At 53.1% G+C, this 22,600-nt stretch overlaps 1 protein-coding gene across 1 annotated transcript in view; it reads left to right on the forward strand.

The window, feature by feature from the left end:
- TSPAN11 (tetraspanin 11) overlaps positions 1 to 22,310 on the forward strand; it is a 36,477-nt gene extending 14,167 nt beyond the window's left edge. Inside the window, exons 3-7 of the mRNA XM_003796432.3 lie at positions 10,995 to 11,069; positions 11,980 to 12,084; positions 14,635 to 14,793; positions 15,127 to 15,213; positions 22,243 to 22,310. Coding sequence (XP_003796480.1) covers positions 10,995 to 11,069; positions 11,980 to 12,084; positions 14,635 to 14,793; positions 15,127 to 15,213; positions 22,243 to 22,302 — 486 coding nt within the window. The 3' untranslated portion in view covers positions 22,303 to 22,310. The remainder of the gene's footprint in view (positions 1 to 10,994; positions 11,070 to 11,979; positions 12,085 to 14,634; positions 14,794 to 15,126; positions 15,214 to 22,242) is intronic.
- The last annotated feature ends 290 nt before the right edge of the window (positions 22,311 to 22,600 follow it).

The raw sequence follows: 22,600 nt of genomic DNA on the forward strand, positions 1-22,600 counted from the left end.
TTTTTGAGTCAAAATCTACATTCGGTCCATGTGTTAAAATTGGTTGATTTGTCTCCTAAGTCTCTTTTTAAAAGTCTCTAAGCTCCACCACCAATATCTCTCTCTCTTCCTCCCCCCTCTTGCAATCTATTTGTTGAAGGACCCATGTCATTTGTCTTAGGGTTTCTCTCAGTCTGGATTTTCTTCCTTTCCTTTCTTTCCTTTCTTTTCGAGACAGAGTCTCACTTTATCACCCTTGGTAGAGTGCCATGGCATCATAGCTCACAGCAACCTCAATGGGCTCCAGCGATTCTCTTGCCTCAGCCTCCCAAGTAGCTGGGACTATAGGCATCTGCCACAACACCTGGCTTTTTTTTTTTTTTTTTTTTTTTTAGTTTTTGCAGGGGCCAGGTTTGAACCTGCCACTTCCAGTATATGGGGCCGGCACCCTACTCCTTTGAGCCACAGGCGCCACCCACACCCAGCTATTTTTAGAGACAAGGTCTTGCTCTGGCTCAGGCTTGTCTCGAACCAGTGAACTCAGGCGATCCACCTGCCTCAGCCTCCCAGAGTGCTAGGATTACAGGGATGAGCCACCTCACGCGGCCAGCCAGTCTGGATTTTCTGATTATATCCCTGTGTTGTTCAACACATTCTCCTGGTGGTTAGATCTAGAATCCTGATGGGATCTAGCCAATCTGGTTGTTCAGGAGAGTATTTCATGGCTAATGCTGTGGGCACCATAGGCTCTTGACAGGCACCCACCTGGGAAGCCGGGAAGAAGACCCATAGATGCTCACAGCATCAGGAAAGGAGGCCAGGGTGGAACTTCTGGGGTCCAGAGGGCTGGAGTCCAGCTCCAGACTCAGGAAGCTGAAAACAACCAGACTAGCAAGGAAGCCTGATGGGCCGAACCAACCCCAGTCTCAAAGAGAAATCAGGCTGAGCTTGAAAGGAACCAGGCAGTGGGAAGAAGCCTCAAAGGGCCCTGTGCTCTCTTTCCCCAGCTTCCTGGCATCCGCCATAGACTTTGCTGCCTCTGTCCTTGCACAGCAACCAAGAGAACAGGAGGCCGAGGAGGTGTGCTGAGAACACCAGAGCGCCGTCCCCTGCCGCCTCTCACCAGTGGCGACCTAGTTTCTAGCCCTGGATATAGAGCTGCTGTGTACACGCTCAGCAGGATGTCTCTTCCCCTTTTGAAGAATTTGTTCATTCTGCTCTAAGGGATAGCCCAGAGCCAAGGTGCTGGTGAGCGATGCTATGTGCAGGTGGGATGAAGGCCCCCAGGGGACGGCCACCAGAGCACAGGTTTGAGTTCTTTCCCAGCTGTAGGGACAGGTGTATCCAGAGCCAGCCACACTCCACCCAGCCCTCCCTGGGGGCCTGGCATAGGGTTCCCAACAGAGTCGTGCATAGGGCAGCTGAGGTTGTGAGAACCACAGGACACAGCCTAGATTTGACCAATATGGCCGGATGAAGGCACATTGTTTGACTGAATGAACTGGGTACATAGTGTGGCTGGGTTCAGGGCTGCGTTCTGTCTGTGCAGGCCTGAGGCTGCAGGCCTGAGGCTACAGACCTGTGCTGTCAGGCCCAGGGACTCGCCCTCCTCCGCAGCATCTGCGAGCCCATCTGTGTCCCGCTCAGCTCTGCACCCCTTAGCAAGCGGGACCTTCAGCCAGGCTGGGGGTTGCAGGCTGAGCCTCTGACCCTCACCCCTAGAGGTCTGCCCAGGGGCAGGCCCCCAAGCCGTGTGCTCTTGGCTGCCTCCTTCCTTCCACCAGGTCATCCTGTGGAAGAAGAACAGGACTCACAACAGCCCAAGAGGGGAGGCAGAAGCCTTGCTTCTGGCTCTGAGCCATTTGCCTTGGTTCTAAGGAACCCCTGAAGGCCAGTGGTCCCCTGCAGCCTTGGGAAAAGCAAATTTAGAAAACAAATAGCCGATGTTGACTGGGCGCCACCTCCCTCCTCCTTACTACAGCAACCCTGCAAAGTCCCGGCGACCAGAGCTCTGTGTGCCAAGTACCATTGTCAACACTCTCGCATGCTAACTCTTCAGTCCTCGCCCTGCGCCCAGAGAGGTGTTACTCTTCCTGTGCTTTTGACAGGGGAGGAAACTGAGGGCCAGGGGCAGGCAAGTGATGTGCCCAGAGTCACACTGCCTTTATGTTCCTGTAGGTGATGATCCAGTGTGGCCACCAGAGGGCACAGGAGAGGCACAGGGAAAAGGCTGGCTCCCCGGTCCTATAGACTCAGGGCAGGGAGGGAGGCAAGGAGAACTGGTGGCAGGGGCCAGCCCTATCACACTGGTGCACCCAGTCACCCGGACAGGATGCTTACAGCCTGTTTGTGAGGACTCTGAGGCAGCAGGAGAGTAAGTCGTCTTTATTAGAATGTCCACACTGTTACTGAGCGCCATGCAGTCTGGCTCCCAAGCCCATGCTCTGATCCCCCATCTGAAGAGGTATAAACTGGTCACTCCCACTTTACAGATGAGGAAGCTGGGCTCAGAGATGAGAAGCAGTGAAGGCTGGAGCTGGAATGTGAACTCCAGTCTGCTGTATTTCCTCCGGGAGTCCCCCCAAGAAGGCCAAGCCTGGTTGAGGGCAAAGGGACAGGACACCCAGCAGGCAGGATGTGTGTAGGGCATGCCCTGCTCTCCATCTCTGGGGAGGTCAGCCCAGGCCAGTGGCACTCAAGATCTGGCTGGATGCAGAGAGGGCTCTCTGCTGAGCCCAGCCCAGAACCTTATGGCAGGGGACCAGGGGCATGTGGTGGGACCCTAGGAGCCCAGGTACGAGTGCCTCCTTGCTCCTGTTCTAGTAAGGAAAGAACAGTGTATGTGGGTCAGAGCAGATTCCGTTTAGAAGGGAACTTGAAGGCTGTGGAGTCCTGGAGTCCATCACTCCATCCAAAGCTTCCAGGCTGAAGGGCGCTGGGTAAGAGGGTTGGTCACCCAGGCATTAGTGGGGAGACTCAGAATTTTTTACTTTCTTGGCAAGCAGTCTAATCCTAAGAGCTCTTCCCTTTTGCAGCCTCAAAGGCCGGAAGGAAAGCCTGTGGTTTAGCACCTGATAGGACTGTGTTCTCTGAGCCACCAAGCACAGCCTCCCCTTCCACACTCCATCTGACATGGTCTATTCGCAAGATCTGTCCAGCCATCCTGGCAGATCCATGGAGAACGCATGTCCCCAGCCTCCCCAGTCACAACCTCACAGATACTTAGCTTGGAGGCTCTTCCCAGAGGGGACCAAGCCCTCTGCCCAGGGAGACTCAGTAAAGGTCAGGGCCTGCGCATGCCTAAAGGATTGGCGGGTCCTTCTTGCCTCACCCTTCTAAGCTTCAGAGGGTCCTCAAATGGAGGGACCTTGTCATCCCTCAGGGGGCTTGAGGAAGTGGCTGTTGGAGGAAAGACACCTTCCTTCTTCTCAGCCCCACTTCACCCCTCCTGTAGAGTCCTGCCTGCACTGACTTCCATTCCACAAAGTTGATCTCTCTAGCTCAACTTCCCTAAATAGACACATCAGGGAAGCAACCGCTTGAAACTGAGGTCACAAAAAAAGTGTGCATTCACACACACACACACACATAGAGGCATGTGCACACATGCACACACAGGCATATGCACACATGCACACACATGCACACAGCCACAAGTACAGGACTGCAGGGATGGGTATCTCTGCCAGCAGCCTAGCAAACAGCAAGCCCCACAGCCTAGAATCTCCTTTCTTTGCTTTTCCTGCCCCCTTCCCCCCAAAGGACCAATGACAGAACTGGCCCATGGAGAGAACGGGGGGTAAAGCAGAGGAGCCTGAGTAATCCACACCCTGGCCCACCAGCCCCTGAATTACTGAGCACTTGACTATTTAAACCAAGAAGGTGGTTTCACAACCTTTCTTAGGCTAACACAGTAGGAATTTTAAAACCTATGTTCCCATTTAGAGTCAAGTGATGTGATTGAGGCAGCGTAAAAGTGTTCTGTGCTTCCTGGACGTTCCTCCCTGGTGTCATTTCATTTTTCCCCTCCATGTCTAACTTCCTTTTGAGATCTTACATCAGCTAAAGGCTGGAGGAAGCTTCTCAGAGGAGAAGTGCAGCGAGCCTAGTGCTAGACAGAGTGGTCCCTAAGGAGGGCAGGGAGAGATGAAAGACCAGGCCTCTGAATGGTGCACATCAAACCTGGGTTAGGAGGAGGAGGAGAGGACTGACCGCAGAAGTGCCCAAGAAAGGACCCAGGCAGGGGCCAGCTGACTCACACACAGGCGCACTGTCCTGGCCCGAACCCTTCCTCATTGTACATCTGCAGCCCCTCAGAGTCATTTTCCTAAGAAGGAAATGCTCCCCAGGGACAGGAATAGCACATCTTTGCTGGTACTGAAATGATGATCAGCTTGGCATCAGAAATCTACAGAGGGGGAAAGGGAATGGGGTTTAAATTATTCACACCAGCTCTTCTTTTTTAGTTAAGACTGCATGAGAGGGACAGATAATTCAGGCCATCTGAGCCTAGGGCCGATGACCAGGACAGATGCCACCCAGATCAAAAGAGAGGAATATTTTTAGAGTTTGATGGGCTCTGCAAACTTTTATATGTTAAGCCAAATGAAGATCATGATGGATGGTTCAGACTAGACTGGATCTTTGTTGGGGGCTCTTTTAAATTTGAGGGAATAGATTAAAAAATAAGAAGTTCTAGAAACCAATTTCCAAATATGCCAAGACTTGGTTAACCAGGGCAACAGGGTCTAGAATCAAGGGCAAAAACACCTGAGTTTGGGCTCAAAAGCAGGTTTTTGAGTAGCTTGCCCAGCTTGCTCTGGAACTCAAGAAAGTCACTTGCCTTGTCCTTGCCCCCTCCTACTGCCATCTTTATATGGGATGAGGTGTGAAGACAGTGAGGAAGTATTTTCAGGTCTTAGGAAACAAGTCACAACATTATATAAAGATCATAAAAATGTGGCTCTAATTAACATTCACATCGCTATCACCATGACCAAGCTCCTTTGAGAAGGAACCTAAATAAATCAAGTTATTTTAGGGCTATTACTCTCAGGGCCCCACAGGCTAGGCCGTGTCCTCTAAAGAAGCTGGCGATGGCAGGAAGTTTGGGGGGAGCCTGGGTCCCCATGTCTTCCCCGACTCGTTTCTCATGCACACATGTGTTTGAGTTGCTCCACTGGCCACCCAGCCCCAGGGTGGGCCTTGCCTAGTCTGCTTGGCGGTCCTGCGTCCTACTTCCAGGGCTTTGAGAACCAGATGAGCCTTTCCTTATCCAGGTTGGCTTGTGCAGAGGAGGCAGGGGAGTGGACATGCAGACCTCTTTCCAGGCTCTTTGGGAAGTTGGGTTCAGATAAGAGTTAGGCTTGAGATGGCAGCACAAGAGACTCTGAGTCTTTGTCAACATCTACCTTTCAGCGGATGCACCGGGTCCCCACCACCTCCAGAGGCATCTTCTTTCTATACTGGCTGGGTTTTACAGCCAATTAGCTTCCTCTACCTCCCCTCCAACTTTGTGTAGCTGGTGCTCCATGTTGCATTGATGGGGCTGCCTAATCCATTTCCAGCACATTCCCAACATTCTGTGCTTCGCTGGGCACAAGGCAGGGTGAGAAGGGAAGGAGATAAAAAGGGACTGTGACCCAGTTCTTGGCTTGGAGTCTAGTGAGGAGTGCAGGACACCTGTGTTAAAGGTAAAGGACTATGCAGGTGGTTTAAAGTTGTGTTTGGATTTGTTCAGGGGCTCTGACCTCCCTGAGGACTTGTCCTCCCTATAGCCTGCCCTGTTCCCTGGAGCCTGCTGTCTCCCCACTTTTGTTCTTGGTAGCCTTCCCTTTCCCCCTGGAGCCAATCTTGTCCTAGAATGAATGACCACTGCTAGGGACTCCATTGGCAGTTCCACCCTTGGGTCCTTGTGAGCGCCCTTTGTCCTGCCCATGCCCCTGGCACAGCCTCTCCTGTTCCACCTGTGTGCACAGATGTCGCAGCCTGTGCCACAGCTGTCCCGCGGCCTGTGAGAGGACAGCCAACAGGAACGTCTAGGTCCTTCCAGGGAGCAGCAACTGGTCGTCTCCCCATGCCTGGGGCCCTCAGGCAGCAGCATCCTTTGAGTCCCCCTCGGGGCTTTATTCTCTGCTGCCCGCTCTGGGTCTTGCCCTCACATAGCCCATTCAGACTGAATTTTTGGTGGTCCCAGCTTGAAACCTAGTGGGCACTGTCTTTAGCTTATAGTTCTGGAACTGTGTTCTGCTTCCATGCCCTCCTTCCCGACACATAACACACACATGCACACACAATATGATCCTCTCGCACCCCAGCATGTCAGCTGGGACTTTGATGGCCTCAGCTGCATTTTCATGATGTGCCTTAGAATACTCCCTGTGGCCCAGTTTGCTTCCTCCCTGCCTCTTCCAACTTGCCCTCACCCAATCCACCAGCTCTCCTCGCTCCAGCCCTGGCTCCCTTGTCTGCTCCCAGCCCCTTGGGCCAGAACCGAATGTTAGTATCAGACATTGGCCTGGCACATCCCTACGTCCTCACTTTATTCCAGGTGGAATGGCCACATCCCAGCATCGGCATGGCTGCAGATGGACAGCCCAGGCTGTGAGCCCTGGGCTGGAGCCAGGAGGGGTAGAGGTCACCTTTGTCCTTCCAACAATGACATCTTGTTACAGGAATGGCTAGAAGCTCCCAAATCCACATCCTCTCTCTTCCGCACAAACAGGCTGGGCAGCTGCACCCCTGAACTGACTGCCTCCAGCCGATAGTTAACTGCCAGAAAATAATTCGCCCTGAGGTCACTGCTGCTTAAACAGCTGGCTTCATCTTTTCCTATTTGGCCAGTCCCTGGCCCTCCCCCTGCCTGCCCCTGTAATCGCGCACACAGACAGCTGGGAACCTCAGGCGGTGCTCCTCTCCCTGTAACTTAACCCTGGCTGTGCATCTAGATCTTCCTCTTTCACTGTTGCCACCACCCTCATCCCAACCTGCCTGGACACCAAGCCTCAACCGTCAGACTGTGGCCTGGCAGGAAGCTTCATGAACCCCTCCTGTCTCCAATCATGCAGGATGATGGGGTGCAGAAGAGGAATGTTTCAGCAAAGCTCCCTTCTCTGTGGCAGGATCACTCCAATGGAGAAATTCTGAAATTCCAATTTTATACAGTTCTTCAGACTGGGCTCAAAGATGGCACCAGTCTGTACTGAGCTGCCCTGTCTCTTAACACCGTTGAATTTGCCCCAGAAACTCTATCTGCCCCATGCAGTGTAAGTCCATCTGAAGACTCACATTCTAATTAATCACCTTAATGTCACAGTGAGAAATATTTCTGCATATCTCCTGCAGAGCCTCTATTATAAAAAGTATCGGCTTGGTTCAGAGAGTACTGTGCCCTTCCAGCTTCAGTTTTGATCTACAGTTTTAGAAAGTTACCTAACTTTGCTTCTAGTTCAAACTGTCCCATTAAAAAATTAATGAGGATAAAATAAAACCCTCTGGTACAGGAGGGAAGATTAATGTTTAGTCCCGGTCCATGCCTAACACACTGATTTCCTTCTACCTTTTGGGTCTAGTTTGGCATATTTTGAAATAGGATGGTTCTTATGGAGGGTTCTGGGGGTGGATGCTACAGAGCTTTCTTTGGAATTCTCATTCCCCGTCCCTATCAGACTCAGACATAGGTGGTGACTTTTGGAAGGACCAGAGAGCCCAGGGCAGCAGGGCAAAAGCCAGTCACATAAGTCAGAGGGAGCCAGAGGTTGGGGTGGAGGCCAGTGAGCAGGTCCGGTTCATACCGCGATGCACAGGGACTGTGAAGGCAGAACAAGCTATGGGTCAGAGCCAGGAGGTGGGCAGGGGTCAAATGTACATATTCCCAGGAGTGAGACAAGTAGCGAGGCCGCGGAGTCAGAGGGAAGTTCAGAAATAAGGACGCTAGTGATGACCTTGTAGTCTGGAAATTTCTGGCCCAAGGAGGGCTTTGTGGGGGCCATTCCTCAGCCGAGTCTGAGTGGCCAAGTAGCCAATAAACAGAACACAGATGGGGCTGGGGCAGCGACTAGGCAGGGGGAAGAGTGAGACCAAAAGCACAGAGGCCAGAGGCGCTGCTGCTGTGTGCAGGCTCTGGTGTACACACCCGTGTTTCCTATAGGAAAGGGTAGGTTCAACTGAGTAAAGTCAAGAGCAGAGGAGCAGAAACAGGCACCAGAGCCCATGGCCATGAACCCAGCACAAGCCACAGGGTGAAGACCTGGGAGGAACAGGCAGAAGAGGCTTATGCCCCACTGCTGGAAAAGAGGAGGGCAGTGCCCAGGGGAGGATCTGGAGCACGCTGACCTGCCCTGCTGGCTGACAGCAGCTGGCAGGGGACTAAGCAAGGGACATTGTACCCAGGGATGACTTCCCTTTGTTCTCTCCATCTTCACCCTCTCATCCTTATCTCTGTCCTCTGAGGAGCATCAGACCCCCTGTGGCTACCTGAACCGTACCTTCCCACCCTGCTGAATCCACCCTGAGTGAGCCCAGTGAGCTCATCCAAGTGCCCGTCCACTGTGTGGGGACAGTACCATGCAGCAGGTCCCAGCACAGCTTCTGTAGCTGGAATTCCTGGACTCCAGCCCTTGCTCAGCCATGGACTTGCTGTGTGGCCTGCGGCAAGCTACTTAGCTCTCTAAGCACACATGTTCGCCTATAAAGCGAGGCTGACGCTAATGCCCACGTGGCACCATGGTGTGTAATGCTAATACACATCTCCGAGGTGGCCGGGGTAGGGGACATCACGCAGAGTGCCACAAGAGGGGCTGGCCCCTGGGAGAGCTTGTAAATAGAGCACCCACTGGGTGCAAGGCCATGCTTGGCACTCCTGGGCATCTCAAATAAATGAGACCCTGGGCCTGCCAAGGAAGGGTTATTTTTCTTTTGGTGCAAAAGATTCCTTTCTACTATTCACACTGTAGAAATACCACAGGCCTTCTTTCCCTTCTCCTGGGTTTGGAGAAGCAAGGCCGCATCTCCAAAGCCCACAGGTTGAATATTGCCTCCTAAGCCACAGGCCAGTGATTCTGGTGTCACCTTCAGAGTGATGGGCTCTGGTGGTGGACAGCGTGGACCCAGTCGATACTTATACTGACATAGCACTCCTACACATGACACAGGTTATCTGTGAATTTCTTATTGACTTTTTCTTAATAATTCAAGAACAATACCAAACCAAACTTAAAGAAGGTTCCAGGACCTTTCTTGCACTTCTTAGAGTCAATCTCTTACACAACTCTTATGGCACCACACCCTTCCAGGGTACCTGGAGGAATGTATATTTGCTTCACAAAACATACAGCCCCCAGGGAACCATTCAGAGCTTTTGGGATGCACATGGGCCCATGGGAGTCCCCTCCAGGCCCCAAGAGGCTGTGAGCTGAAGCAGTCCACACAGGCGTCCCTGATCCTTCCTGATGTCAGCAGGCACCCTCCTGCCACGGAGGCACCCTCCCAGGCAGATGTGGGGTAAAACCCTGCCTGTGCTGCATCCGTATTTAGTTTCTGGCTCCTCAGAAGTAGTTAATATTTCTCAGCTCTTCTGTTACGTGGCTCCCATAATACATCAAGTCTGAGCAACAGCCCAAAAACCTGGAGGTATTTGGTCACCTGGGGTTTCTCAGCCATGGCACTGGGGGCATTTTAGGCCAGGGCATGCCCTAAGCACTGTAGGGCACTTAGCAGCACCCTTGGCCGCTACCCTCCAGGTACTAGTAGTTCTTCTTCTTCTTCTTCTTCTTTTTTCCAAGATCTACAAGTTTATTGATTGATTGATTGATTGATTGATTGATTTTGAGACAGAGTCTCAAGCTGTCACCCTGGGTAGAGTGCCATGGCATCATAGCTCACAGCAACCTCCAACTCAGGCTCAAGTGATCCTCTTGCCTCAGCTTTTTCTATTTTTAGTAGAGATGGGGATCTCGCTTTTGCTCAGGCTGGTCTCGAACTTGTGAGCTCAAGCAATCCACCTGCCTCGGCCTCCCAGAGTATTAGGATTACAGGTGTGAGCCACTGTGCCTGGCCAATCTACAACAGTTTTATCATCCAGATTTTTTTTAATTAATTATTTTTTATTAAATCATAACTTTGTGATTTGATGCATTTATGGGGTTCAGGGTACTGCTTTGATATACAATATGAAATGTTTACATTGAACTAAGTAACACATCCATCACAATTATACTCATTTCTTAATAGTTTTGAAATGTACCATTGCATCATGCACATGAGGTGAGGTCCCCCAAATACCCTCCCTCCTCCCATATCTCCCCTCCCCTCTCCTCTTCCCTTCTAATTTCTGGACCATAGTTACGTTTTGCCATTCGTATGAGTGTGTAAGTGGTTATATATTGATTTCATAGTAGTATTGAGTATGTTAGATACTTAGCACATAGGTGGGTGTCCTGCAGCTGAGGGAACCCCTGGGATGTGCACCCCTAGCCTGCACCCATGTGGGATCACACTCAGCCCACTCCGCTCCTCAGCCAAATGCCTCTGATTCTTCAGGAAGGGTGGACAGACTGGGACATGTAGGTCGGGCCTTCCCTGGTGTGGCACCCAGCCTGGGGTAGAAAGGAGGGGCAGGGACCTCACTTGTACTCTTTGCCCCAGGCCCCACCATTGATGGGGTCAGGCCTGGCACCATTGTTCCAAGACTGGACACTCTCCCTGTATCCCTAATGCTGGAAGAAGACAGGGCACAGTCATGCTCGCTGGCATCTGACATGAAGTAGGTATTTACTACACACTGGGTGGGTGGATGGATTCCTGAATTGCCAGCAGACTAACAGGGGAAGGGGAGAGTGGGGGAACTCGGCACCAGCAGCAGCAGGGCTGATCCAGAGCTGCTGGCAAGAAGAGGAAACTGAGATGGGTGAAAGGGTCCTGGCAGGTGTCTCCACCCCCCCACCACCATTCCAGGGGAATGTTTGTCATAGGAGTGCCCAGATCCCTACGGTGACCTCCTCTCTCCTTGCTCCTAGTATTTCTGCCTGTTGCTTGTCATCTTCCTGGTTGAGCTGGTGGCAGGAATCCTGGCCCACGTATATTACCAGAGGGTGAGTGGATGCTTCCTCCCCTACATTCTCTATGGAGCCCCATAGAAACAATGGGAACGGGTGGGGTTGCATTGCAATGGGGAAGCCGAGGCAGGTGCACAGGGGTGGTCCTCTTTCCCAGGCCCCAGCAGTCCTCCCACATCTGGCTCCCGGCTTCTTGTCCCTGCTCCAGCAGCCCTCTGCTACATCTGTTGATGCTGATGTCTTCCACATGGGAGCTGGGGAGGAGAGCTTCCCATGGGAGGTTGGGTCATCCCTCTCCCCTTCTGAGGATGGTCTGGACTAGAGAATAAATCCATCTGACAAAGTCATCTGAGGAGAAAGGCCTGGGCCAGGTTTCAAGGCCCTATTATAAAGACAGGCCCAGACTTTGCATGCCTGGGTTGAACAAGGATGAAGTGCCCCATCCTGTCCTGTCTGCTCCCACCCTGGTGCCCTCAGACTGGGGATTTGAGGTGATGACCAGGGTGATAAGACAGTATAGCCCCTCTGGTCGTTTCCAGCCAGCGCTTGTTACCTTGTCCACAAGGTAACAATTGTAAATATTTTGAATATCACCTCATAATCAAAATTAAAATGAACAGACATTTCAAAGCAGCCCTGCGTCTGGCCTCGCTGTTGCCACCCACTAGTTTGCAGCTGTGACACTTTCCCTGAGCCATCTCCCCAGCCACACGCAGCTCTGCCCACAGCCCCTCTGGCCCCAGTCTTTGTAATATACTCCCCACAAACGTCTTCTACCCTGTCTCCACTGACAGGCCCAGGACTCTGTTGACAAACTTCCCCTATCATGCCACCTGCAGCCAGTGGAGTTCTAGAGTTAGCTGGGGGCAGGCATTGGGGCAGGCCTGGGTGCCAGGATCGGGCCCCAGGGTCCTGCTGATGCCTCCTCTACTCCCACCCTCCTCAGCTGAGCGACGAACTGAAGCAGCACTTGAACCAGACTCTGTCGGAGAACTATGGGCAGCCTGGGGCCACGGAGATCACCGCCTCGGTGGACCGTCTCCAGCAGGACGTAAGCCACACCCCGTAGGCTTGAGGGCCAAGCAGACATAAGCTCACATCCTGACTCTGCTGTTCCCTGTCTGCGCAACACTACACAAGTTACTTAGCCTCTCTGAGCTTTAGCTGCCCTGTGCCTGAAATTAAGCCTCTTTACGGTGAGTGAGCATTAAACACAGTCACATCTGCAGAAGTCCCCAGTCACCACAAACAATGCCTACCACATCCTAGTTCCTTTCCTCTGCCACCTCCCCACCCCCCACACACACCTAACAAACATCTCCTCCAAACCCCGCTCCTGCTGCCTTCCTGTCCTGGGTCCTCTGCGGGCAGGAAGCTGGCACCAGAAGAACTCTGTCTCCTGCCAGGGTCTGGGCAAGGAAGCTCCTCTCTGGGCTGTTACTCCCCTTTCTTCAGGGAGCTGGAGTCTGAGGCTGCACAAGAGTGAGCTGTGACAGGCAGAGATTCCAGTTAAGAGGCATAAGAACATCCCAGTTGGGAGCCCTCCAGCAGAATGCTTGGGGTGGGGGTCAGGAAAGTGGTCACCTGTCCCCAAAGTGATGCAGCAGATCCCTCCAGTGAGGCCCACCATCCCGGCCAGATGTAGGGGACAGACAGATCTGAGAGCTGTGCTGTCTACATGCTGCTATTTATAGTTAAACACAAAATTCGGTCCCTTAGTCACACCAGCCACATTTAGTAGCCACGTGTGGCTAGTAAGCACCAAATTGGGACAGCACAGATACCGGACTTCCTTCATCTCTAAGTCCCACTAGACAGCTCTGCTCCAGGATCCCGCTGGCTCTGTGTGGGGAAACAGGAAGTAGCTCTGCTCACTCTGGTCTCCTTCCTCTCTGGACTCCCACCCTAGCCTGAGTCTTGGCCTTGGATCCAGGACAGTCAGGCAAGTAGAAGGGGTAGAGGTGGTGAGCCCTCAGTTCCAGGACATCCTGGTTCCAGGGGGCAGGCCCTCCCTACCTCCCCAGGACCCAGGCTCAGGTCCTGTCTGCATTTCACGGAGTGGTCTGTTCTCAGAAATAGTGGCCAGGGGCACTCGCGCATGCCCAGAGGCACACCCACACGCCCCAGGCTTCACCCAAGGCCAGGATGGGGCAACACACCTGTGCAAAACTAAGGGTGTACCCACTGGGCCACACCGTGAAGAACTACGTGAGACAAAAAACAGGGCAGAATCCCTGCCCCGGGGCTTACTCAGGAAGCTAAACACATTTGCCCAGTGCTAGGCTGGGTGTACCCTCCAAGGACAAAGCAGGGGGGCTGGGTAGGGCTCCATGGGGCAGGGGCAAAGTTTGCTTAGGTGGGTCAGGGTCAGGGGAGGTATCAGGAGAGGCACAGCTAAGGGCGAAGACATGTCGCTGACCAACACCTGCGTGGGCGTCAGGGCCCAGGGACACGGGCCTCGTGTGGGCTTCAACTTAGAACCCCAGCCTCAATCTCACGTAGGAGACTGAGCCCCAGGAAGGCACCAGGCATCTTTAAATGCTCCAGATGCCTATACTCACACAATTCTGATCACGCAGTAGGTATCTCTTGGTCACTGCTGAGTCCCTGCCAGCCTCTCATCCTAGTGTTGCAGGTGACTCACCTCTTTAAGTCCTCACAACAGCCCAGTGTGCAGGGACTTTTGTCGTCCCAATTGTACAATTGGCACAGCAGCCGTGCAGCACCAGCACGTGCGGCCAGAGACACACAGTTCCCACGTGACTGCTGGCACATGCCGAGCTGGCCCCTGCTCTGTGCACACTCTCACATTCCACCTCGACTCCTGAGTACACTGTTTGTCCTGGTGGGTCCTTCCTGGCCCTGGCAGAGCATTAACCTCTCCCTCCTCTGTGCAACACACACACTTCTAGCATCTCTCCTGCTAAACGGCTGCTGAAGGGCAGGACCCTACTCATGTTGGCTCACTCCTGGCACACAGTAGGTGCCTAACAACCACTTGTTAGCGGACGTAAATATGTCTCACCTTCCACCCACACACACCAGAGAGTCCCAAGGCTGCAGTGTTCTCTGGCCTGTGAAGGGACTTTGAATCTCAGGGTGCTGACTCAGAGGGCAATAAGCTACCCTCACTGGTCTGCTCACACTGTGGGCTCTGGGGCCTGGAGCTTCTGGCAAGGCTGAGTCCCTGTCCCCATGTTCTGCCTCCTGCATCACCAGGAACCCTTCCTCCCCCACTTGTGGTTTTGCCCTGGATTTTGCCACCTTGGGATACAAGCCCGATTCTCTGGGGACCAGGCTGCATCCATCTTCCTGCCTACCTCACTGACCTGTCCTGCCCCCAGGACATCAGCATAACCTCTGTAAAGCAGGTGACTACAAAAGGCAGCACACAGGTGTCCTGCGGGCAACTGCACCAGGCCTGAGGGGAGGGGCCCAGAGGGACCTGCTCCCTGCTCACAGCAAGGGAAGGGGAATGTTGCAAGGGGAACAGATAGGGTTTGGGTTAGTATTTGAGTGCAGTGTCCTGTGGCTCTGTAACCCAGGGACAGAAGAGCCCCCACGGGCTCCTCTCACCTCCAGCCTCTGCCTCTCCCTCCAGTTCAAGTGCTGTGGAAGCAACAGCTCAGCCGACTGGCAGCACAGCATGTACATCCTGTCAAGGGAGGCCGAGGGCCGCCGGGTGCCCGACAGCTGCTGCAAGACGGTGGTGGCACGCTGTGGGCAGCGGGCCCACCCCTCCAACATCTACAAGGTGGAGGTGAGCACCTGACCTCAAGCTGGGGATAAGAAGAGGGCCCGCCTGGAGGTTCAGGAGGCCCTGGAAAGGCTGGGTCAGGCAGATGGGACTGGGAAGAGCAGAACACATTTATTCCTTGACCATGGGACCACAGTGCCTGGGGCCTTCCGGGGTCTCTACAAAGCCCTGGGGACAAGCAGCTCCTACTGGGAGATTCTAGGACATGCCCCCCCTGGGGCCACACAAGAAGCCTGTGAGAAATTCAAAGGCTGGCCCAGGCTGGATGCAGCATGACGGCCTGTCTTGCCCAGTCCACACCCACTCCTGGCCATCTAACCCACGGTTCTCTTGCAGGGAGGCTGCATCACCAAGCTAGAGCAGTTCCTGGCTGACCACCTGTTGCTCATGGGGGCAGTGGGCATTGGAGTGGCCTGCCTGCAGGTGAGTGGAATGGGGGCATCCAGAGAGAAGGTTGTGGGAAGAGTTCAGAACCGCTCTCTCATTGGCAGAGACTCACAACTGTCCCAGCTGAAATAACCAGCCCTCTGCTCACTACTGCCCTGCTCTCTTCTTCCCTTTGCAACCAAGGCTGAATTCCATGGTCAGTCTCTTCCCTAGGACGTGAAGGAAAATGCCTTAGGGACAACTTGAACTTGTAAGGAGCAGGGACCTGGGAGGAGTATGAATGTGGGCTTAGGTATGAGCATGAACCTATATGTGTGTGTGGGTCCAGAGTGTCTGGTTGGGGCTATGCAACATATGTTTAGGGGTGCTCGTGCATGTGTGTGTGCATGTATCCGCACCCATCCCTTGGTGTGTGTATGTATTTCATCATTTAGCCAATCATGGATCAAAAATATTAGGGAAAATAGAAAATGATTGCATCTGTACTGAACATAACCAGACATTTTTTAATCATTACTCCCTATACAATACAGCATAACAACTACAGCAGAACCCATAATTGACCCTTCCCTACACTGACCATCTCCTTAAGTTGACCTGATTTTCCTAGACTAGACAAGAGCAAGAATGAGGTGACCCGCCTGTGGTGCCTGGGACGCGGGAGGGCCTCCCTGAGGGGAAGCTGTCTTTATCCCGCTCTCTATGGTCTTCAGAGGAATTTCAGCTGCTTCCTCTCATTGGTCTCCACAACAACCTGAGCCCGCCGGGCAGAGAGTAGTGCTCTCCCATTCTATGGATCAGAAGGGTGAGAACCAGACAGGCCACTTGCCTAATACCCTGATGTGGTTCCTAGGTCTCCTGGCTTTGGGCCTTTGTTTTCCCAGACTTGGCTTCCTACCCTGGTGGAAAGATCTGTGGGAAAGAGAAGCAGGGATGGTGGCCGGTTTGGAGATGGGGTCCTTTCAGATCCCCATGCTGCCGCCCCACGGCGTCTGTGGGTCTGGATTCCCAGATGCAGCCTGGTACACTGGGAAGCGGCTCCCTAGCCTCTGGAGGGATACCCATCTTTGTTTTGCCACTTACAAACTGTGTGACCTAGGGCCAGTGATTTCGTCTCTGAGCCTCGGTTACTCATTTGTAAAATGGGGCTAATTATACTTCATTTGGTGGCTGTGAAAATTAGCAATATACATGCAAATCCCTTCAGTCATTGCTGAGTAGATAGCTTGTGTTCCGTAAAAGATTCATCATTTTTGTCATTTCTCTGTGGGCACGTTGTCTCTCAAAAAGATCTCACACTCTTTCACTGATTAAAGCATCCTTCTCTCCTTCACCCTCTTTCACTGCAGGGCCGGGGACACAGGTTGCATTAGCACCCCCACTTTTGCACTTCCCCAATGCAGGCTTCTATCCTACATGCTGGACCCCAGAGGAGTTGCACTGGGCACTGGGGAAGGGCCTCTCTGTGCTCCAGTGCCTGGCTTAGCAGAGGTTTCCAGAAACCTGTTACTCCGGGTGTTGAGAGAGCCTTCTCTGAGTGGACTATGAGCAGGCCTGGGCCACTCATTCCATTTCTTCCTGACCCTTTGGTCTTAAGAGCCTGTAGAAGGTGCAGACAGGACAGTGAGGCTGAGGGCAGGGAGTGAGGCTGCAAATGACCTGAGCCTAAGATCAAGGGATAGTGGGATAGTCCTGTTGTACAAGTCTGCTATCAAGGCTGCCAAGTTGCCAGGCAGTGTACGTTGCAGGTCCATGATGCCTACACCCCACTCACAATCCCCACTATGAATGTTTCTGTTTCTCCATGGCTCTCCAGAATGACTCCATTGCTGGGTTTTCTTCCCTGCAGTCCACTGAGCCAGCCCCACAGCAGCCAAGACTCAGGTTAGAGCTCCCTCTGCTGGCAATGCCCAAGCCCTCCAGGTGGGCGGAGCTTCAAGACAAGGCGCAACCCAGGCCTCTCCCCAGGCTCATAGACGTCTTTCAGCCAAAGTAGACACCAGAGACTTCCCTCCTCCATACACCCACCCTGGTATTCTAAAGACCCCTGAGGTTCAGGAGATATCAGCCCAACGTGTTGTCATTCTGTCCCGCAGCCCCTGGGAACTGGAAGAAATCTTACTTGGGAGTTAGAGGACCTGGATTCTAAACATAGCTCTAGCACATGCTATGTGACTTTGGGGGGAAGTCACATTCCTTCTCTGAGCCATTGGTTTCCTTATTTATAAAGTGGAGAGACTGGATAGTTCTGAGCCCTTTTTAAGCAGAAGCAGCCTCTTATCAATGGAAGCCTCACACAGGGAGACACAGGGAAGGTGGAGCTGTGATGGGGGGTCAGGGCAAGTCTATGTGACAGCCTCACCTCGCTCCTGCTGTGGCTCTAAGCTACACTTGGAGTCTCTGATACAGTTGAAAAAAGGTGGGTCTACCAATCTCTCAGACCCTTCAAGTTCTAACACTCTGTCATCCTTTGGGGTAAGTTTCCCACTTCGGTGACCAACTGATTTTGAGATTAATGTCCTGCAACATCCTAGAATGTTAAAGCAGATTGTTTATGAACACTCGGAAAACTAAGAAGAAAATTCAATGAATGTAACAAACCCTGACTTCGGCCAGGCAATTGACAATGAGTCACCTGTTGCCTTGCAGATGTGTGGACCAGGCACTTAACGTGGTTAGCAGAAATCATGGTGGGCTGGGTGGCCACACTGTGAGAGGGAGACAAGAGGATTAATGTCAGCCTGGTGAAAAGTGGCCTTCAGCCTCAGCCCTGTCTCTTTACTGTTTTCCTCAGTGATCCACATGGAGACCCAGGAGGCATGCTAATCAGTGTTGATAACTGGCCAGCTCTGCAGGGCTAGCTGGTCTGTTGCATGACAGAGCCAGCACTGAAAAAAGAGCTTAGTGAGTAGGAAAGATGTGTTGAAATGGAGAGTAAAACCCTGGACAGAGCTAAAGTCCTTTAAACTTTGTTGTGTTCTGCCTTTAAGCCTGTAACCCAGAGTGAATGCCCCTGCCTACGTTGCATGATAGGCAGTGCCTGCAAAGACACAGCCTGGGAACTGCACTAGTAGAAACCATAGGGAGAGATGGGGCAGGAGGTGCCAGTTCAGGCCACCCTCCAGGTGGGACCAGACCTCCACAGAGCCTCCCAGGCAATGATCCTCAACCTTAGCTGTGCATTGGGACCAGCCTGATAAGTTTAAAACCACCCCAGGCCCAGGCTGCATCAATGGTACCAGGTATAGCTGATGCAGAGAACGTGGCAAGGGGCACATTGGGCCTGGAAGTGTGGGAGGGGACAGGAGATGGGGGGGAGACAGCATCCTCACCATCTTGGAATGCCCAAAGCAGCTGTGTGGGGCAGGGAGGGGACTTTTCCTGAGAGGTTCCAGGGGACACAACAGGAGCAGTAAATGGAATATATGAGGAGACAGGTTGGTGAACTGTTAAACAGTGGTCCTTGCAGAGTGACTCAGCTCTCTGCAGCTGCAGGTTGAGGGCTGCAGGGTTGCTGGGCAGAGGCCCCTCAGCGTGGAGGTTCTGCATTTGGGGAGCGCTGCTGTTCTTTCAGCCAGGGCCCTGCAGGCCACTCCACCCACCTCAGTCATAGAACACCCGACACTGGAGACAGTTTCAGACCTGGACCACATTATCAGAGTCCTGAGGGACCGAGGTACCCCCAGATCATAGACTCAATCCACGTGGAAGAGCCAGTGCTGTCAGCCCTGGCTGTGTGTTAGAATCAGGTTTATAAAATGCTATTGCTCAGGCCCCATCTGCATAGGCTCTGGCTGGGCTCAGGCTTGTGCTTGGGTATTTATTAAAGCTCCCCAGGTGATTCAAATGTGTATTCGGTGTTGAGAACCCCTGGGCCCAGGTTATTCATATACCAAGCCCTGCTGGAAAGTCACCTGCTGGTCACACAGCCACAGGCAGGGCCATCAGGAGCCCCACTTACAGGTCTTTTCTCTGTACCACCTTCTCCTCTTGTGGGTGGACGCTGGAGGCACTCCACTTGGACGTAACTTTAGCAGCTAATTTATAGAATATTCTGGCTGGGAAATGTTTTACTAAAAATGTCACAGTGGCCCAGCTCTCTTTTCCTGCTGCCCTCTTTACACACAGTGTCCTGGGAACCTCCCCCCAAGGCGTCTGCAGAGGTGGCTGAGGGGCACACACTCTGTGTCCACTTGCAGCAGAGTCCACTGCCTGCCAGGCACTGTGCCCAGTGCTATAGCTCCACCATAGGCAGGGGACAGTCCCTTCTCCCAAAGAGCTTTTGTTCTAGGAAAGAGGACAGACAAGTTCATGGGCTGTCACAGTGCAGTCCTTGGTACTGTGTTAGCATGAGCCTATCAGAGACCCTCATCAGACTGGGAAGTCAGGGAAGGCTTCCTGGAGGAGGTGATTTGTCAATATAATTCAGTCCTTATGGAGCTCAACAGGGAATAACAGGAGGGGAAGAAGAGCCAGAGTGAGGAAGCAGTGTGTGCAAAGCCCTGGTTGGCGGGTGGAGAGTGGGGTCTTTATCCCAAGGGTCCTAGGGAGCCACTGCCAGGCCTCTCAGAGGCTCAGGATGCTGGAGAGGCAGGGTGCTATGCCACTGGTCACTGCCATTCTAGTTTTTAAAGATTCTCACCAGGGAAGGCCCTGGATCAGTATACAGACTGGAGGCTTTCGTGTTGATGGAGGGGAATTTGAGGCTCAGAGAGGGATGTAACTGTACCCAACATCACACAGCCCATTGGTACAGCCCTAAATAGAACCTAGCCCACCACCACCCTTACATTCTCACATCATAAGATGGAAACCTGGTTTGGGGCACAGAAAACTCACAAGATGGTCAAAATTAGGATCTGCAAGTCACTAAGAGGGAAACCCAACAATCATTTTAGATGACTTCCCAGAACCTCCTGGGCACTTCCTTCATGCTCCCTGACAACAGTCAGGTGCTGACTCGGAAACCTCATAAAAAGCTGAATGCATGGTGGCCTTCCTGTTAAAAATGTCCCATGTGTGGCCAAGTGCTACCCAGGCAGCCACGAGAAGAGAGCACCGTGCACTGTGCAAGCTGGGCCAGCAGCCCGCCAATCCTACCCGCCATCTCCAGCTCCTGTGGTAACTTGTCCCACATTGTCTCTGCTCACCCCCTGCTGGCGGCTTGGAGCCATCCATTCTGGTTTCCCAGTGTCCTCTGTCAGGAGGGAGATGCTGATGCTTACTCGGGGCTCTGATGGTTCAGCATCCTTTACCTTCTGCATGGTTTGGGCTGGGGTATGTGCATGTGTGCATGCACGTGTGTACACGTGTTGATGAGGGCATCCTTTACCCTCCTTCATGATTCAGGGTACAATGTGTGCGTGTGTGTGCATGCATGTGTGCACGTGTACGTGTGCATATATGGACACACACTGATGAGAGACTGGCCCACTCCCTCCACCTGTACCGTGGCCTCTCCCAAGAGGCACCCTGGGAACACACATCTCATGCAAAGTGTATCTGCGGGGGAGCCCAGCTCCTCCAGCCTTCTCCCAGTGAGAGATGCAGACAGTTTACAGCACAAATCAGTGCCGGGCCAACAGCTCCCTTCTGGCCTCCCCATTAGTGGAGACAAGAAAGGTCCAGATAACTCCACAGGAAAATCATCAAGCTGTAAGGTGGGGATAGGTGAAGAGGGCATGCTACATGACGTGGATCACTGTGCCAGCCACCTGCTCAGAACTGGTGGAAGACACATAGCCTCCCTAAACTGCCGATCAGCTGGTGGCCCTGAGGCCCCAAGAGGGATTATGGGGCTCTCAGCACAGAGTGAAAAGCTGAAAGCAGTGTCCATGCTCCCCACTGTCCTCCAGATTGGGTGGGATGGAGAGGAGGGAGGAGGGGAAGAAGTCGGGCTGCTCCTCTGCTACCCTTCAGCTAGCCTTGCAAAAAAAAGACAAGGTGGGTACCAGCCCACATGCATCTCTGCCAGCCTGTCCTCCTCCCACTGGGTAGAGCTCCATATGCACCCAGATTTGCACCAGCAAGGCCAGGTCTGTAGCACCTATTGGAAAAGTTGGGGAAAGTCAGAGCACCGTTTCCCACACTTAGAGAGACCCACCTCCACCCCTGATGCCATGGGACAGTCATACAGCTGCCCTCTCCCAGAGCCCCTCTCCTGTGGACAGAGTTGAGATCCAATGACATCTAATGACATGCTGTCACTGTTAGGGTCATGATGACTGTCATGGTACTCCTCGTCCTCAGTGCATCCTTGGGTGGGGGAAAAGAGAGAAAGAGGAGGAAGGCAGGGGAGGACTCGTGAAGAGCAAGGTGAGAGAATAAAGGTCCTCTGCATTTTAGAAATGGGGAAAGTGAGATGGGGGGTGATGTTCCCAAATCTGTGCCTGCCTTGGGCTGGATACCTACCCGATTCCTGTTCAGCTAGTGGATAGTGACAGAGGCGCCAGCAGGCGGGATTCCTAGGACCTGGCTTTGGTGCTGCAATGTGAGCTGATTTACAGGATGAGCTGGAGACAGCTCCAGGTGCTTTCCCAGGGTCTCGGTTTCCGCACGGATTTCTGTGTATCAGCCAGAGTATCGACAGTGGACCTTAGCTTGGCTCTGGAGTCTGAAAGCAGCAAATGCAGGCAGACTCTTTCCTGGAGAAAAGGACTGCTTCAGACAGCTCTGATGAGAAGGTGGAAATGTTACTGCTCAGGATCGAATTAAATTAGGCCACCTCTTGAGAATACCTAGGACCACAGACCAGCAGCATGGCCTGGGAGCTGGGTAGGAATGCAGATTCTCAGGCCCCTCTCCAGGCCTGCGGAATTGTAACCTGCCGTATTATGAGGTTCCCAGGTGCCCATGAAAGCGTGGAAGACACGCTTAGTTGGATAGTGGTACTCAGAGTGTGGCTTCGACCACACACCAGCCCCACCTGGGAGCCTGTTAGAAATGCAGGATCTCAGGCCCCAGGGGGTCAGAGCAGTGTGAGCAGCACTGCTCTGGGGCCCTGCAGCCCAGCAGCTTCAGGGGGTTCTGATCTCTCTTTGCTCCTCTGCTCTCTCCACCTGGCAGATCTGCGGAATGGTTCTCACCTGCTGCTTGCACCAGAGGCTCCAGCGGCATTTTTACTAACGGTCAACCACCTCCCCTTGCAAGGACACGTGCCCACATCTGCCCAGCGTGCAGAGTTAGTACCAGCTCAACCAGGGCCACAGATTCCTCTCCTCTGTGCCTTGCCTTTGCAAATCCACCAAGTGCCTGCTCCTCTCACCCACGCAGGGTCCCTGCCCCACCCCACCATTTCTGAACCTGCACAGCTGGATCCTGGGCAGGGGGGTGTTCCTGCCAAAAGACTGCCAGAGGCTCTCACCAAGCACAGGACACATGTGTACCACAGGAGGGAGAGAACTGGGCTCTCTGCTCCCTCCCA

This window comes from Otolemur garnettii, unplaced genomic scaffold (assembly GCF_000181295.1).
Source record: "Otolemur garnettii isolate 467f Iridium unplaced genomic scaffold, OtoGar3 scaffold00104, whole genome shotgun sequence".
In the NCBI taxonomy this organism is placed as follows: Eukaryota; Metazoa; Chordata; class Mammalia; order Primates; family Galagidae; genus Otolemur; species Otolemur garnettii.